This window comes from Durio zibethinus, chromosome 25 (assembly GCF_047325235.1).
Source record: "Durio zibethinus cultivar Kanyao isolate XHJ-2024 chromosome 25, ASM4732523v1, whole genome shotgun sequence".
Taxonomy (NCBI): domain Eukaryota; kingdom Viridiplantae; phylum Streptophyta; class Magnoliopsida; order Malvales; family Malvaceae; genus Durio; species Durio zibethinus.
The window spans coordinates 10852341-10870102 of NC_143186.1; the positions used below are offsets into that span (position 1 = coordinate 10852341).

General features: G+C 30.1%; 2 protein-coding genes across 2 annotated transcripts; one reads left to right on the forward strand and one right to left on the reverse strand.

Moving 5' to 3' along the window:
* Positions 1–700: 700 nt before the first annotated feature.
* Positions 701–2924, reverse strand: CAT8 (cationic amino acid transporter 8). Its single transcript, XM_022862337.2, has one exon. The coding sequence runs from the start codon at positions 2661–2663 to the stop codon at positions 921–923; it is 1743 nt and encodes a 580-aa protein (XP_022718072.2). The 5' UTR covers positions 2664–2924; the 3' UTR covers positions 701–920.
* Positions 2925–13285: 10361 nt separating this feature from the next.
* Positions 13286–14310, forward strand: LOC149511619 (uncharacterized). The gene is made up of 2 exons (XM_089754715.1): positions 13286–13826; positions 13937–14310. Exons 1-2 carry the CDS (start codon positions 13751–13753, stop codon positions 14083–14085), a joined length of 225 nt encoding a protein of 74 aa, XP_089610841.1. The 5' UTR covers positions 13286–13750; the 3' UTR covers positions 14086–14310.
* The last annotated feature ends 3452 nt before the right edge of the window (positions 14311–17762 follow it).

Here is a 17762-nt window from a genome sequence, read left to right on the forward strand (position 1 = left end):
AGATGAAGCTGGATTCATGACATTACATTAATTTCCCTCTATTTATGCACCATGGTTAGCACTTAGCACTAGAGCATAGTCATCATGGATTGCATTTAATTCCATATTATTTTAATAACACACCATTCCTAACACATGGTCATAATGGTGTGTCACAACCTGCAAAAGATTAGTACAGTTCCGCAGCACCTTGGGAAACAGTTATTTGAATAGCTACATCTGATGGTCTCAAATCTCAATACTGTAGTAATCACAATAGAACTAAAACTGGAAAAATGTAATAGCCCATGTAAGATCAGGAATTCATCGCATTAGCTTGGGAAACCCCATAGCCAACACAAAACGAGAGGAGCAAAGGCAAACTCTCAGAGACTGTAACAGAAAGAGTGATAGGGAAGAGTGTCTGTGTGTGGGGGAGAGAGAGAGAGAGCTTCTCAATCTCTATCTTTAACTGCATAGTCTTGCGGAGTACGCTCAACTTCTTAATAAATCTAGACAGCTTTATAATGGCCTCTTAGAGTAACAGATTCCCCAAATTGAATGAGCAAGAAATAGAAATCCCAAGTGTAGAAAATATTTTGTTTAACATTTACAAGTTGGTAAGTGTAGAAAATATTTTGTTTAACATTTACAAGTTGGTAAGCATACCGGCTGGACAATAAACAGAGTTCAGTACTTCAGTAAAAGAAAACAAGAAAAGTGGTGAAATATATGATTTCATTCGACATTGGTAGATTCCACCAAAAATACACATAACAACTTAAACAATATCAAAAGCTTTATAAATGACAATATTAAGAATGTACAAAATACCACAAAATGCTGTACCTCAGGTTACATAATACTACACCATGAATACCAGATCATACCACAAGATACAATAAAATACTACTCCATGAATTGTTCCTCAGGTTACAGCTTTATGTACCCTCTTCAAATTTTGACACTTCTTCATTCTGGTGAGCCACATCATAAGTGGCGTGAAGACCGAAAAGTAGGTAGTATACTATCATTACTGCACTGCAAATGATAAACCTCAAAAATGCCTTGAATCCTAAAGATCCTATGAGAAACAAGTTCATCACAACTGACAAAGATGGCAACCAAGGAACCAGCGGAACTCCCCAAACCTTTGGAACATGCTGCTTGGAAAGAAATGCCATCCCCAAAGTGCCCAAGAACCATAGCAGTCCAGCCACAGTGTACCCGATCCATCCTCTCTCATTAGAATTCCAAAGTGCTGAAACTCCAATTGAAGAACCAATAATAATGAATAAACACATGAGAAATTTTATCAAATCATTTCTTGGAGTAACTTCCTTCACATAATATCGCCTCACAAGCAATGCAACAGCTATTAGCATAAAAATGAAGAGCGTACTGAAAGATAAAACACTCGACAAAACATCTAAACTAGAGAAAAATGCAATAATAGCACTAATTATTGTCACCAGCAGGGTAGCATTTACAGGAGTTCCAGTTTTGGGATGAACCAAAGCAAAAATAGGAGGAATCATATGAGCTCTAGCGATCTGAGTGGTGTATCGAGCTTGCCCAAGAGATCCAACCAACAAGCTTGTAGTCATTCCCTTGAGTGCACAAATACTAACCAAATACTTGGCCCATTTCTTCCCAATTTGCTCAAAAACAACAGAATACGCAGCATTTACATCAATCTCAGTATACTTCAGCATCATGGTCAATACTAAAGCCATCAAGCAATAAACCACAGTAATTCCAGACATTGAACCAACCAACCCAATTGGTATATCCCTCGAGGGTTTCTTAGTCTCCTCAGCCATATTAGCCACCATGTCAAAACCCGTGTAAGACCAATAAACCACTGCAGCAGCCCTAAAAACCCCTTCTACCCCATATGGAAAAAATGGTTCCAGATTTGAAGTTTTGGCATGAATAAACCCAAAAATTATAACAAAAACAATCACCATACCACTAAGCAAAGAAGCAATCCAATTCAACCAAGATGTTCTCTTAGTTCCACTCATTGCTATACCATTAGCAACCAAAAGTACCACAACTGCAATTGGATCTAAGAGATTAAACCCTTCACGCAAAGAATTAACCCTAATTCTAAAAAAATCGGGATCACTCTTAATCATACTAGCAAAATAAGATGACCATGATCTTCCTAACCCTGCAGCTCCAACTAAAGCTTCTAAAAGAATATTACCAGCAGCTATAAATGCAATAAAGTCACCTAATTCAATACGAAGATATGAAAATGAACCACCAGCTACAGGAATCTCAGCTGCAAATTCAGTGTAACAAAAAACTGATAGCAACGCTGAAAGCCCAGATATTGCATAAGATAAAACAATAGCTGGACCTGCGTCATCATGAGCTTCTTGACCTGTGATGACAAATATGCCAGAACCAACAACTGAGCCAAAGCTTAGCCAAATAAGGTCCCACCAGGTTAGAGACTTTTGCATAGGGTTTTCACTTACTTTTTGAAGGGTTACAAGCTCGTTGGTTGAGGAGGAACGTGCTAAGAGACGGTCAGTGAGACGAGGACAGGTTTGGGAAAGTGCTGTTTTGTAAGATGACATGGTTTCGAATGAGGTTTCTGGGAAGAAGTCTTTTTTGGTCCATCTCCAGTAGCTTCTCATAGTTTTTGAAGAAGTTGCTTGTGCTTCATCCATGGAGATTCAAAGATTCAGACTTCAGAGACCAAAAAGCAAATTTTGACAGAAAGAAAAGATGATTGATCTGTTAGATCTGACTGAGGAGATCTGGAAAGAAGTATGAAAATTTGTCGTGTATTGTAATAAGCAATGTGAAGAAGAGAGTTTGGTGAGAATTGGCATGTGCTCGCCTGGATCTGGATGGGATTCGGCAGGGGGAACAGAAGATTCACTAGAATCAGAACTGCCAACTAGACAAAGATTTCATTCACTCAAGTCCAACAACAGGAAATCAGATCAGCTCATCTGGTTGCTGGTTTAGACCAAAAGCCCAAAAGGGCCCAAGTCTAACATAAAATGTCAATTTTAAACACGAAATAATTACACAAAGACGAAAAAATATATAATTTCAACATGGTTTAAAATATTAGAAAATTATATAAGAATTTGATAAAAATAAAAATATTTATTTTATATTTAATGAATTTATTTTAATATAAAAATTTTTGTGTTTTACAAATATTAAATACAAAATAAATATATACAAATACATAAATTACTAGATCTAATCTAATAAAATTTTGAGCATAAATAAATTAAATATTATTTTATTTTTCAACATTACTTTATTTGCACATTCTATCATCTTTTTTTTTCCGTGGGATGTTTTTATTTATCTTCATAAATTAAATAATTAAATAATTCTTTGATAAATTAAGTAAAAATTGTTGATTTTAACGTATGGTATATATCTTGCTCATTTCACTAATATTTTGAATTTTTGATCTTAATTGGGGGTGTAATCGAGTTGAGTCGAACCGATAAGTGAGAAGCTTGCACTCGAGTTCGAGCTCCACTCACAATTCATGGCTCAATACTTGGCTCGAATTCGATCGAATTTTATTTTTCAAGCTCGAGCTCGATTTGTAATCGAATTCAAGCTACTCGAGCTCGTTCGATTAAGTTCGATTAATATGTAAAAATAAGCTCGATTCGTATACTCGACAAGAGTTCGATTGTTTATGCTCGAACTGAGACTCGAAATATTTTATTAATTAAAATAATAAAAATATATTTAAATATAAAAGTTTGATTAGGCTCGCGAGTTACTCGAACCGGATATAAGAATACTCGAATTCGACTCGATCGATAAATCGAGCTATTCGAACTCGAGCTTGAGTTCGACTCGATAATAATCGAATCGAATTCGAATTTTCTTCGAATCGAACTCGAGTAGTTTGCTAGTATTAATGTATCATTTACACTTTTAATTTTAACAAATATTTGAACAATTTTCTTACATTCTTACGAAGAAAGTATATGTTATAAATAGTATTAATGATAGATATTGATGAAATTTGTTTGGATCAATGCTTTAATTAAGTATGGTGGGCTTATTTTGAGTAATGTAAAGTTATTGTTGTGATTGTTTGAGTGATTATAAATAGTAAAACTAGTTTTTTATTTATGTGATTAAATTAATATTGAAAATAATACATATATAGTAATTAATTTTTAAAATTTTTTAACGAGGAGAATGAAAGAAAAAAAAATCATACCTATTCAATAATCTTAACTTTAAAATCTATTAAATATTTATCAATATATTATATAGAATTTGTTTGATATTTTATTTAAAAAATTACCGTTGCAATGTATGTTGTCATAAGCTTTTGAAAAAAAAAAAAATTCATTTGATAATGTGATGGAAGAGATTTTTATCCGTCATAGTTATGTTTTATAACTCAATTTTTAATGATTCAATCGTAATGACATTGCAGTGAAAGATTCTCCTATCAACTTGCCAAAGAACCCTAAAAATGCTAAAGAATATCAATGCTTCATTAACCATCTTGCATAAAAGTTTTTTTTTTTTTTTTTTTTGAAAAAAAATAAAACTAATAATTAGAGTAATAAAGGCTATATTTGGAAGGTCTCATTTTAGTAAGTCACATAGTAAGATAAAATATTCACAGGAGGAGTTTTTTTTTTTTTTTGTAAGAAAAAATTTAAGATAAATAAATTGTTCAATTTTTTAGGTTAAAGTAAAATGTATCGTATCTTACAACCTAAAATAAATGATTACAGGTTGTGCATTCGAGATGACGCAAATAAATGATTACCGATAAAATTCGAATCCAACATTTTTATCGAATAGGATAAATTTAATCAATTGAACCAACCACTTGTATTTGAAGAAGTTTTAAAGCCCACATAGAGTAAAAAAGTCACATTGCTGTAACAGAAACCTACGCTTAACTACTTAGAGCATGGTTTCCACGTTAATTTATGTTTTAAACTGAAATTTAACCGAACTCAAACCCTATAAAACACGAGTTTTAGAATTGCTCAATAAAAAAGTCCAATGCATAAAATGAATGAAATAGATGTAAAAGGACAGCATAAGACAATGTGCATATGCTGGATGTTGGTAAATGATATCATATTTAGAAAATTTATTGTTTATTAATCAAACAATTGGGTAAGAAAAGAAAAGAAAATTAATATTAAATCCATAAAAACAAATTCAAATATTTATATTGCTAAAATTAAAGTAGAACAAAATGCAATATAATATTTGAATAGATTTAAGTAGAACTAAATAGACTCGATCCCTTATAGATTCATCGGAAAAGCAAGCAAAACAGCATCTTTAATGATATTCTTACATAATGGGCAGTGTAATTCAGATGGTAAATTATCACCAACAGAACTACTCGAAGTTGAAACAGATTCGTTTGAAATCCCAGTTGTAAGCTTAATCCTTTTAAAATCAAAGTTGGGATCACTATTGGCAGGGCAATGCTGAATATAGTGTCCAGCCGCCTTAAACCGACGACGAATATAGCCTTGTGGTTGAATTTGGCTATTTCCAAACCCTTTTGACAGAGAAAAACTTAAACCAGTTACCAATTTTGTCTTCCTTAGATGGGGAGGTTGAGTTTGTGGGAATGGAATTAAAATCAAGTCCAAAATCACGGAAATCAAACCCTTCTTCTTCGTCTTTCATAATAGAGGACGAATTGTTTTCAATCTTGGGTTTTTCTTTTTTGATCTGGGGAAAGCGACTAATCAAAAGTGAGTTTTTTTCTCCCTAAATCTTTTTTTTTTTTTTCAATTCCAATAACAATGCTATTCTAGTCATAAAGTGAGTTTCTTTGTTTCCCTTTTTATAGAAGAAAACATCCTGCAAGGTTTCGGATCGATCCAACGCTGATTAGGATTTGGTTTACGATTTGGGCTGGAATTAAGTTTGGGCTCAACAGTACATAGTGACTGAGCCGTTCATCACGCAAAGGATTATTAACTTACTACAACTAAATTATGATTGGTTAAATATTTCTTATTAATTATAAAATTTAAATGGACTTAAACTCCTTAATTTTAAGATTTTTATATTATTCATTCATTAGATGTTATTATTTGACAATACATCAAATACAAATTTAATTAGTTATCAAGATGAAGGTGGAAAAATCAAGTTGTAAAAGCCATGTCAAAAGGCATTGAATTTCCTAGAATTGTCCACATATTTTTGACTAGTCCCTAAAAATTTTTCCTTCAGAAAAAATCACCCTAAGACATGATTGAAGATTCACAAAATAAGATATAAATCAGAAAATTTTGTGTCTTTAGTAAAAGCAAAACTCTTGAACCATCCATTCCTTGTAATTGATTCAGTTGTTTACTGAATAACCTTGAGTGAGATCATATTTTTTTCTATTAAAAATTGAACGAAATGACTATGAGCAGTGTTCATAATGTCTTTTTATACCCTATCTTGGAGAGTTAAATAAATGATAAAAAGGAAATAATAGGTTCAGGGTGGAAAGATTTTGTTTCAAGGTATAATCTCCAACGAAGCTATACTTCATCGCCCACAATTGCTCAGGAAAGGTTCTGTTCTAATTAGTTGATCACAATCTATGTTCATTCAGACAGGACACTGATCACAAGCACTACAGCTAACACTCCAAAGTTTCAATTTGCAGTTGCTTTTGGACTGAGATTAATGGAGTTCGCAAAAGCATAAATAATACGAGTAGGAGTCGATTCAGCCTTCTGTATTTTCTGTATCCGCTCATTGGTTTACTAATGTGATTGAAAATGGATTCAAATTGCACATTGATGATAAGGTTGAGGCGAGGACTTGGCAAATACATCCGATATTTGCCAAAAACATGGTTTAACTTGAAATAAGATATGACTGATCCTATCCATGGACATCACTGATTGTCAAATGTCGTTAGACAAGGGAAAGCCACAATCCCCCACCCTTCTTTTTGGTTGCTATTTGATACTTGCAAGGCCAAATATACCTCTGTCCACCGCCCAACTACTGTGTATGCCCTACACATTCATGTGATCCTGCGCCCTTTGCTCCACCATTTATTTGTCTCATTACTGCAACACCCAAGATTAACAAGTTACACTTGCAAATTAATTTGATTACAAAGAATCCAACGCTGACTCCAAAAACCAAATATCATAGATCCAAAGCATTCCATCATATAATTGTGTTGTGACTGCTACCATGTTTGGTACCAAACTTGATTACAAAATTATAAAAAAAAAATCCAAAGTGGGTCGATAAGTTTTGCAATTGGATGAGCCTACAAGGTGCGAGCCACCGGGTGGTGCATGTGATGGACCCCCGGGATTCTACCACACCACAAACATACATGAAACAATCACCTGTTGTAAAGGATTCTTTCTAGTCATTTTATGTGATTTTTGTGTCTAATTCATGTTGGTTTTTGCACGCCAGCTTTCAAGCTCGATGGTGCGATGAGGTTCCGATCTGGCCCTAGGGAGGGAGGGAAATTTTGGCTATGGGACACTGTCACAATCCCTCTATGTAGTTTATATCTTGACATTGTCATGATTTTGGGGACAATGAAGGCCCCAATGAGATTTTTATTGTCCCCTTTGACATACCAACTTTTTGATTTGAAACATTAGCTCTGTTCACCGATTGGACCAAACCAAAGAAGCTTATCTTCTCACTGTGTTGACTTAGATCCATCATGGAATCGGGGGTAAGTTCATTTTAAAAGAAAAAAAAAATCTTGTATCAAATTAAAGAATTGAATCTTCACCATTGTGTCTGTCAATTACGTGTCGAATGCTGGTATTTTATGACAAGAAATTAAGTCCAATAAAGATAGCTTATGATATTTTTTTTTTCTTTACTTTCTGCAAAAATCAGGGGAAGGGAAAAGAAGTTGTTTGGTTGTTTTAAAATTTTCAAATCGGTAGGTTTGTTGCAGCTTTCAAGGGCCCTCAATGTTCTAGTAAAATGCAGGGCTGTCTCATGGAAAATGCTGTTGCAGAGATTTTGGTGGTTAAGGTTGGTGGCCGTACCCTTCCTGAGCTGGCTACATTGGCCTTGTTACTCATCGGACTTCTATACATGTGGGTTCAAGGATAGGATCGAACCAGTAAAAACCAGAGCTCTAATTTCCATTGCCAATCACTTGTAATTGATTAATAAAGAGTGCATTTGGACAATATAAATTTTAAGTTATGATAAAATTTGAAAAGAAGATATTTTAAAATACATTATTTCAAATTATTAGCATTTATAACTGTTTTATTTGGATAAATTTTTCATAGAAAAAATTTTAGTTTATTGGAATTTGATAATATAAAAAATTTAAGAAGAAAAATAATAGTATTAAAGATAATTATATAATATGCAACAGGAGTATCATTAGGTTTGTAAAAATGTATAAATTTTATAAACAATATGAAAAAAAATAAAAATATTTTAGAATAAATAAAATGATATCTTGTTTTTTTATGTTTTTTAATAAATGGTCAGCCACATGAGCCAGGCGAGAGGATAAAAAATTTTATTTATAAATATTTAAAAAATTTAATTAAAAAAATTCAATGTGAATAATTTATTCTTTTAAAATGTGTAGAATTTTGAACAAATATTATGCAACATATAATTAATTATTTCAATTTTATTTAATTGAATTAATTATATTTATTCTCTATTAAATATTCTTACTTTACCTTCTAATTAGAGGTGGGTTCCTCAAAATTCCCTCAAAATTTTAAGCTCCTCCTTTTTCTTTACACAAACAAGTCATTTCATTTTCTTTTAAATTTTTGAAAATCTTGATTAAAATCAAATTTCTTATTCAAACCAACTTAAAATGCTCCAAAATAGACGAATTCTACTTATGGTTTTTTAGATTTTAGTTCTTCAAATTTTAGAAGATTAGAAAAAATTTTATGCATATATCTTTAAGGGGGCGTTTGGTTTAGGAAAATCTATATATTTTTCTTCGAAATCTTACTGTTGGATATTTAATTTTAACATTTGATTAAATGTATCTAATTTTAAGAAAAAGTAATAGATTTTCAATAACACCCAAAGTTTCGAAATAAAAAACATATATCTCTTTGTGGTATTCTAGGATTTCGAGAAAAAATTTATATTTTTTTTAAATTGACCTAAATAAAAAATTATGAAATAGTCATTACTATTTTGAAAAGTATATCTGAAAGTAATTGTAAATTAATTGTAGATTTTTGCTGCTAAAATTTTTTTTATATTGCAATTAATGGAGTTTGTCATGAAAAATGCCTTAAATAATCATATTCAATTTTTTTTAAGAATTATTAAAAATATTTTTTGCTAGAAAACATTTTAAATAATTCTTTGCAAAAAATTAAATGAGATTATTTAAGGTGTTTTCTGACAAAAAAGCCTTAAATAATAATAAAAAAAGTAATCCCTTTACAACCTTATAGTTAATAATAATATATTCTAATCAATTAAGCTACTCTAATTTTTTTTATATTTTATCTCTTAAATCTTATAAATAATGATTAAATAATCCAAAAAAAAGTAATCCCCTTGCAACCTTATGATTACTAAACATATGTTCTAACCAATTAAGTTACTCCAATTTTTTTATATTTTATCTCTTAAGTTTTATAAATAATGAAATGAATTATTTAAGGCATTTTTTTTTACTAAAAACACTTTAATAATATGGTCTAAAAAAGTAAAAGGTATTATTTAAGGTATTTTTTTTAATCAAAAACACTTTAAATAATCCACTTTAAAAAAATATTAGAGATTATTTAAGGTATTTTTTTTATTAAAAAATACCTTGAATAATACCTTTTAAAAATATTAGAAATTATTTAAGGCAAACACCTTAAAAAATTCTCACTATTTTTTTTATTGATGAGATTTTATAAATAAAAACAATAATCAAATAAAATATTTGTCTTCTTTTGTTGTTAAAGGTATCACTTGCCATTTGGATATTTATTATTAATAAAAACTAATAAAAAGTTGTCATCATAAATGTTAAGGAGATTATGATAATTATTTAAGAATTAATATATGTGGATTTTTTTCAATCAAATGAATGAATCTAAATACAAAATACCTTAAAAATGAAAAAAAAAATTAAGTATTGTACTTTCTCGAAGATCATATATTTTTTTTAATATTCAAGATTTCACGAATCAAATGCTTCTCAAAAAAACATTTCAACTGCTAGAATTTTAAATTCTTACTAAAAAAGTTTCGAATTTTAATTCTGAGATGAAGGAAATAGCCTAAGATAATATCTACCAAAGGAAGAAAAGATTTTATGCATATAGCATTTATAAGTTAGTTTATTGGAATTTGATAATATAAAAAATTTAAGAAGAAAAATAATAATATTAAAGATAATTGTATAATATGCAACATGAGTATCATTAGGTTTGTAAAAATGTATAAATTTTACAAACAATATGAAAAAAATAAAAATATTTTAGAATAAATAAAATGATATCTTGTTTTTTGTGTTTTTTAATAAATGGTCAGCCACATGAGCCAGGCGAGAGGATAAAAAATTTTATTTACAAATATTTAAAAAATTTAATTAAAAAAATTCAATGTGAATAATTTATTCTTTTAAAATGTGTAGAATTTTGAACAAATATTATGCAACATATAATTGATTATTTCAATTTTATTTAATTGAATTAATTATATTTATCCTCTATTAAATATTCTTACTTTACCTTCTATAATTAGAGGTGGGTTCCTCAAAATTCCCTCAAAATTTTAAGCTCCTCCTTTTTCTTTACACAAACAAGTCATTTCATTTTTTTTAAAATTTTTAAAAATCTTAATTAAAATCAAATTTCTTATTCAAACCAACTTAAAACACTCCAAAATAGACGAATTCTAGTTATGGTTTTTTAGATTTTAGTTCTTCAAATTTTAGAAGATTAGAAAAAATTTTATGCATATATCTTTAAGGAGGGCATTTGGTTTAGGAAAATCTATACATTTTTCTTCGGAATCTTACTATTGGATATTTAATTTTAACATTTGATTAAATGTATCTAATTTTAAGAAAAAGTAATAGATTTTCAGTAACACCTAAAGTTTCGAAATAAAAAACCTATATCTCTTTGTGGTATTCTAAGATTTCGAGAAAAAAATTATATATTTTTTAAATTGACCTAAATAAAAAATTATGAAATAGTTATTACTATTTTGAAAAGTATATCTGGAAGTAATTGCAAATTAATTGTAGATTTTTGCTGCTAAAATTTTTTTTTATACTGCAATTAATGGAGTTTGTCATGAAAAATACCTTAAATAATCATATTCAATTTTTTTAAGAATTATTAAAAATATTTTTTGCTAGAAAATATTTTAAATAATTCTTTGCAAAAAATTAAATGAGATTATTTAAGGTGTTTTCTGACAAAAACGCCTTAAATAATAAAAAAAAAGTAATCCCTCTACAACCTTATAGTTAATAATCATATATTCTAATCAATTAAGTTATTTCAATTTTTTTATATTTTATCTCTTAAATCTTATAAATAATGATTAAATAATCCAAAAAAAAGTAATCCCCCTGCAACCTTATGATTACTAGACATATGTTCTAATCAATTAAGCTACTCCAATTTTTTTTTTATTTTATCTCTTAAGTTTTATAAATAATGAAATGAATTATTTAAGGCATTTTTTTTTACTAAAAACACCTTAATAATATGGTCTAAAAAAGTAAAAAGTATTATTTAAGGTATTTTTTTTAATAAAAAACGCTTTAAATAATCCACTTTAAAAAAAATATTAGAGATTATTTAAGGTATTTTTTTATTAAAAAATACCTTGAATAATACCCTTTAAAAATATTAGAAATTATTTAAGGCAAACGCCTTAAAAAATTCCCACTATTTTTTTTATTGATGATATTTTATAAATAAAAATAGTAATCAAATAAAATATTTGTCTTCTTTTGTTGTTAAAGGTATCACTTGCCATTTGGATATTTATTATTAATAAAAACTAATAAAAAGTTGTCATCATAAATGTTAAGGAGATTATGATAATTATTTAAGAATTAATATATGTGGATTTTTTTCAATCAAATGAATGAATCTAAATACAAAATACCTTAAAAATGAAAAAAAAATTAAGTATTGTACTTTCTCGAAGATCATATATTTTTTTCAATATTCAAGATTTCACGAATCAAACGCTTCTCAAAAAAACATTTCAATTGCTAGAATTTTAAATTCTTACTAAAAAAGTTTCGAATTTTAATTCTGAGATGAAGGAAATAGCCTAAGATAATATCTACCAAAGGAAGAAAAGATTTTATGCATATAGCATTTATAAGTTAGTTTGGAAAAGCCAAAAGAAATTAATTAAAGACTCTGCTTAATTTGATTTGTAAGTATTACATTTCTGCATTAAAATGTCTTTGTCTTAAAGCCATAATTAGCAGCATAAATCATGTTTAGTGTATGTTGATTACGGGGACAAAGGAGGACCCATGAAAGAGAAAAATTTCAGTGCCCTTCACGTGATTTTTGGTACATGAAATTGTGGATCATCTTATCTGAAATGATATTGTTGCCCTACCATTGTCGAATTTTCTCCCTTCATCAATTAAAGCCAAGGTTACTTTTCCCATATGATTAATTACAGGAAATCACAATCTAATCAGCAAAATAACGCAAAAGCTCTGTGAAAAAAGGCACATGTATTTTCTCAAAGGATCTTCTTGATTATATAATATTGCTCAATGCATGAAATATTTTGCTAACTGATAGAATTTCAGATTAAAATTGCCATGTGGGAACATAATTAAACTGCTAGTCCTCAGCAATGCAGGGTCATAAATGGTGTTTTTAGGCATATCAGAGAAGTTAGGTCCACAAATCTATGGCATGCTGGAAGCTGTTCCCTGGTCCCTGTTTCTTGATACAATTAGTTAAGCTACCAAAACTCAAAAAATGAAAACGAAATGAAGTGAAAATATATTTGAAGATCATTATTTAGTTGAAAGTTGTGAACTTCTCAATCCAAAACGGTTATTTAAAAACTAAATGAATCTAAATATGAGGCTTTTCTTCTCTTCCATCCTTTTTTTTTTTCTTGTATATGAAGATACATATATGGTTTAGATGAGTCTACATGATAAATGCTATTCGAGCTCATACAAAAAATCTGTCGATTAAATTCTTGATTAATTATACATGGTGATCATGTGGAAAGAACCTATATAAAAACCCTTTAATCTCATGTCTAAATACTGGTTAAATGTCCAAATTTTATTAATTTTTCCTTTTAGGTTTTGTTTACCGAAGGAAGCCAAGCCAAAGTCCAAAGGGAATTACAGAATGTGAATTTGAAATAAGTGTTGCGGATCAAACCTCGACTTTGCAGAATCCACCTCTTAAGAGAGGTATGTAAACCATCTTAAACCTGAGGTTTCTCGTGAGGCTTTCAATTATATGAGAAGACTACTGGAGTAACAATCCAACAACATATTCATCACTTCAATCAAATGGTTAATTGTAGCCTGTGCATTATGAGCCCTATGCTAGCATTTTCATGCAAAGGCAGTAGGAGACATTGATGCTGACTCTATCAAGACAACATTAGTCACGTAGAATTACTACAAAAATTGATGTCGTAATGGATTGCACCACTTGTCTATGCATGTAGATAGCAAGTACTGCTAATCTTGCTTCTATATAAGAGAGGCAACATAAAGAGGTTATAGACAACAAAGAGATTTGAAAACATACCTTGTAAGAGTCTAAGGTAATTAATGGCTGGGGTTCCTTGCAAGCATATCCTTCTTGTTGCTGTTGTCCTCCTTTGCTTCATCACTACAACTCCTAGAGGTAATTAAAACTTTGAACCCTTCAATCAAAGTCGAACCATCAATAAGTTTAAACAAGGAGAATAATTTGGAGTTTGTGGCCACAATTAACTTCTGTTTTTGTGTTTGCAGAATGGAGTTCGCCAAATTCTATGGAAAAGGTGAAGGACAACAATGATCGGGTGCTTACAGCAATCGGGGACGAAGGATCTAATAATGTTGATGAATTGGTAGCTGTGGACTACACTCCGGCAAGAAGGAAGCCTCCAATCCATAACTAAGCAAATTTTGAAAAACAAGTATATATATACTATTTGTTTAGACATTAATTACCGGCACATTTCATTTTACTTATTTGCAATGCTTCTTTTCCTCACCAAAGAATTCCTTTGCAATATGTACTGAAATATATCACCCTTGCTAGCTAGGGATTAGGCATCTATCTTTTGAAAATTAATTGTGATCATGAGATAAGTTTTCTAGAGTTGTTTGCAAGTTAATTTTCTTGGATGTGAATGTCTTGACTTGTACTTTTTCTAGCGCAGCAAGTCCATAAATCAAATACAAGATTAAATCCACATATATGCACCTGAAAATTATTGGTGCAACACCAAGAAGGATAATTTGAAATAATATTTTTGTATATCAAGCAGCACTAACACAATATTGAGTCCAAAATTTTTATGACTTTTTATGCAAAAAATTGTATGATGAGATGTTTTTATTCACTACTAAATTTGTAAAATCTTTGAAAATTTCCCTTTAAATTGAAATAAATTTGTTTGAACTCTCCAGAATTGTTTTGATAGAAAAAAAAAAAACTTCAAATTCTTTTGAATTCTAGCCATAAGAAAAAAGTTGATACACTTTTTTTTCATAATAATTGTAGATATTGTTTATCATACATTAAACCTGTTAAATTCTGCTGTGGACAATGAAATATAGCATTGTTTGATTGATGCGATGAAAGTTCATTTGAGAAAAGTATATCTAATCTCGCTTTTCAGCCTTCCCTTGTCATCAATTAGTCCTATTTAAGATGTTGGTTTCCTGTTCAAGTATTCTAGAAAAGGCATAAAAATTAATTCTAGCATTTTCAGCTCCATTTGCAATCTTTTACCTTTCATTTACTGTCACCAATTCAATTAGAAGATTGGCATAGTAAAAAAAAAAACTTAAAAATTTGAGTTTATGTTTGTTTTGGTATGCTCCTAGTTTTGTCCATACATATAATTTGTTCAAATAAGTTGTCAAATTTTCCTTCACCTGAAAGCAATACCAAGACAAGATGGAGGCCACCAATTAAAAAGAACTAACAAGTCAAAAACCACATCTTTTCAAAACGACATGTTGATAATATATGAAAGGACATACAAATAGTTGCAGTTGAAACTTGCTTCTAAATGGTGTAAGATTGTATAAATATTAATAAATAACACTAGAAATTTGCTCATGTTTCGGGTCATATTTATTTTTTAACCATTTATTTACGTGTTGAATGGTATTGTATTGGAATAATAAAAACATAGGAAATTTTTATTTATGTTGGAATAGATAGATAGAAAATGTAATATGGCCACTTAATTTACTTTAATCGGTACAAAATTATAATATCATAATATTTATAGTAATTAGGTTTTAAATTAAATTTTTTTATTTTTTGTTAACCAAGTAACTCAAATAATATCCATGTTGGTCAAACTTTTAAAAATTACGAATTAAGGACGTGACTTCGTTTTTAATTGAGTTAATAATTAAAATAATCATTTTTTTTCATATACAAATTTATATTTTCCCATTTTTGTCCAAATATAATGAATAATTTATCACTTTCTTCCAACACTTATCCAACTGTCTGTTGGGATTTGTTTTGAATCTCAGAATCCCACATCGAAAGTTAAGTGAGTTTGAGTTTGTCTCGTATCCCACATCGAGAGTTTAGTAAAGGTATAAGGGGTTTCATCTTATAAATAAGATATTTTGGTTTTAGTTTGGTAACTCCAGAGAGTTAGACACCAAGAGAATAGCTAAGTGAGTAGGCTATTAAAAATGTGTAATTGGGTTTTGGGTTAAGTTTTGAGTAAGAGATTTTAATAGACTTTTCTCATTCTAAAAGTCTCACAATTGTAAAGATTTATTTGATAGTGGATTAGATTTGGAGTAGGCCATTTTGAGTTAGGCCGAACCAAATATATTTGTGTGTTCTTATTCTTGATTTGAGCTTGTTATTGGTTGCTGTGTGTGGGTGTTATTTTTTTCAACAAGTGATATCAGAGCTGAAAGTTCGAGACGTAGAAGAGCTGAAAGTTCGAGATGTGAGAAGAGCTAAAGGTTTAAGATGTGAAAAGTGTATGGTTTGAGACATGGAAAGAAGTAAGTCCAAAAGAGCTCGATTCAATAGAAGAGTTCGAGTTTAAGTTTTGAAGATTGAGGATTGGTTTGTATGGAACATGAAGACACAAGAGAAGAGAAGATGATTGTGATACTTTCATTACAGGTGGAGCCAAATATGTCTAACATGAAGACATATGATTGATGAAATTTGAGTCAAGGTGAAGATTGTTGGAAATATTGACTCAAATCTCATAAGCGATTTGTTTGGGATTTGTTTGAGATTTATCAGATATTACTTGATGGACAAGAAGATTTGCAAAAAAAAAAATTCTAAGGGAAAGAAGATTCTTAATAGGTAAGTTTGACTTGTAAGAGAAGAATTTTAAAAGAAAATGGATTCTTAATATGCAAGTTTGACTTACAGGAGAAGAATTCTAAGAGGAGAAGAATTCTTAATGGACAAGTTTGTATGATTATAAATACGTGAAGTCTCTATAGGATTAGGTATGAGAAAAAGATGTAAGAGAGTTGTAGGGTTTTATAAGATAGACACCCTATATAGAGGGCTCTACGTCTTATGGGTGTGTATGTTTATTTGTGAGTGAACTAGAGAAGACTGAGAGGATCCACATGGTATGATGTATGAGAGTATATGAGTATGTGTTTGGTTATGTTGAAATGATGCACAAAGGTTTGGGTTTATGTTTGTTTGGGTTGAGAATACTCTATAGGACTAGAGGAGATTAAGAGTGTCTTATGAGTATTGATTATTGAGTGAGATTGATGATTTGATGTATGTTTGTAATTCTCTACAATTAGTGGATCTTGTTTCTCATCCGTTGACATAGGTTGATTGGATCGAACCACGTTAAATTATTATCTCTTGTGTGTTTGATTTATTGTTTGATTTTGCTTCCGTTGGTGTGATTGGATTGGAGGCTTTTAGCTCAACAAATGATATCAGAGCTGTGGTGTTCCCCAACAAGTGGTATCAGAACGAGGTTCGAGGTTTAAGGTTCGTGGACCCAAGAGATTGTGAAGCAGTGTTTGAAGATGTCTGAAGAAGGTATGTCTGGTATGCCTATGCCTAAGTTTGAGATTCTGTTATTTGATGGAAATAGTAATTTTATGTTTTGGTAAGGTATGATTCAAGATCTGTTAGTACAACAAGGATTGGATCAGGCATTAGAGAATAGTAAGCCTGAGGGAATGTCTGATGCTAATTGGAATAGGATTCAAAAGAAAGCTATTAATACTATTAGAGTGGCGCTAGCTCCAGAGGTAAAATATAGTGTGTTGACTGAGAGTACTCCAAAGAGTTTGTGGGATAAGCTTGAAAGTATTTATGCTTCGAAGTCATTGACTAATGATTATGTTTGAAGATAAATTTGTATTATCTAAAGATGAAAGAAGGTATGAATCTTCATAATCACCTGAATGAGTTTAATAGATTGGTTTCTCGATTGCTAGTGATTTTCTGTTGATGAGTTAAAAAATGAAGAGAAAGCTTTAATTTTGTTGTCATCTTTGCCCAAGTCTTATAGATCTTTAGTTCAGACTGTATTGGTGGGTAGGTCTACTTTGAAGTTGGATCATGTGACTGCCCTGTTACGTGAGAATGAAA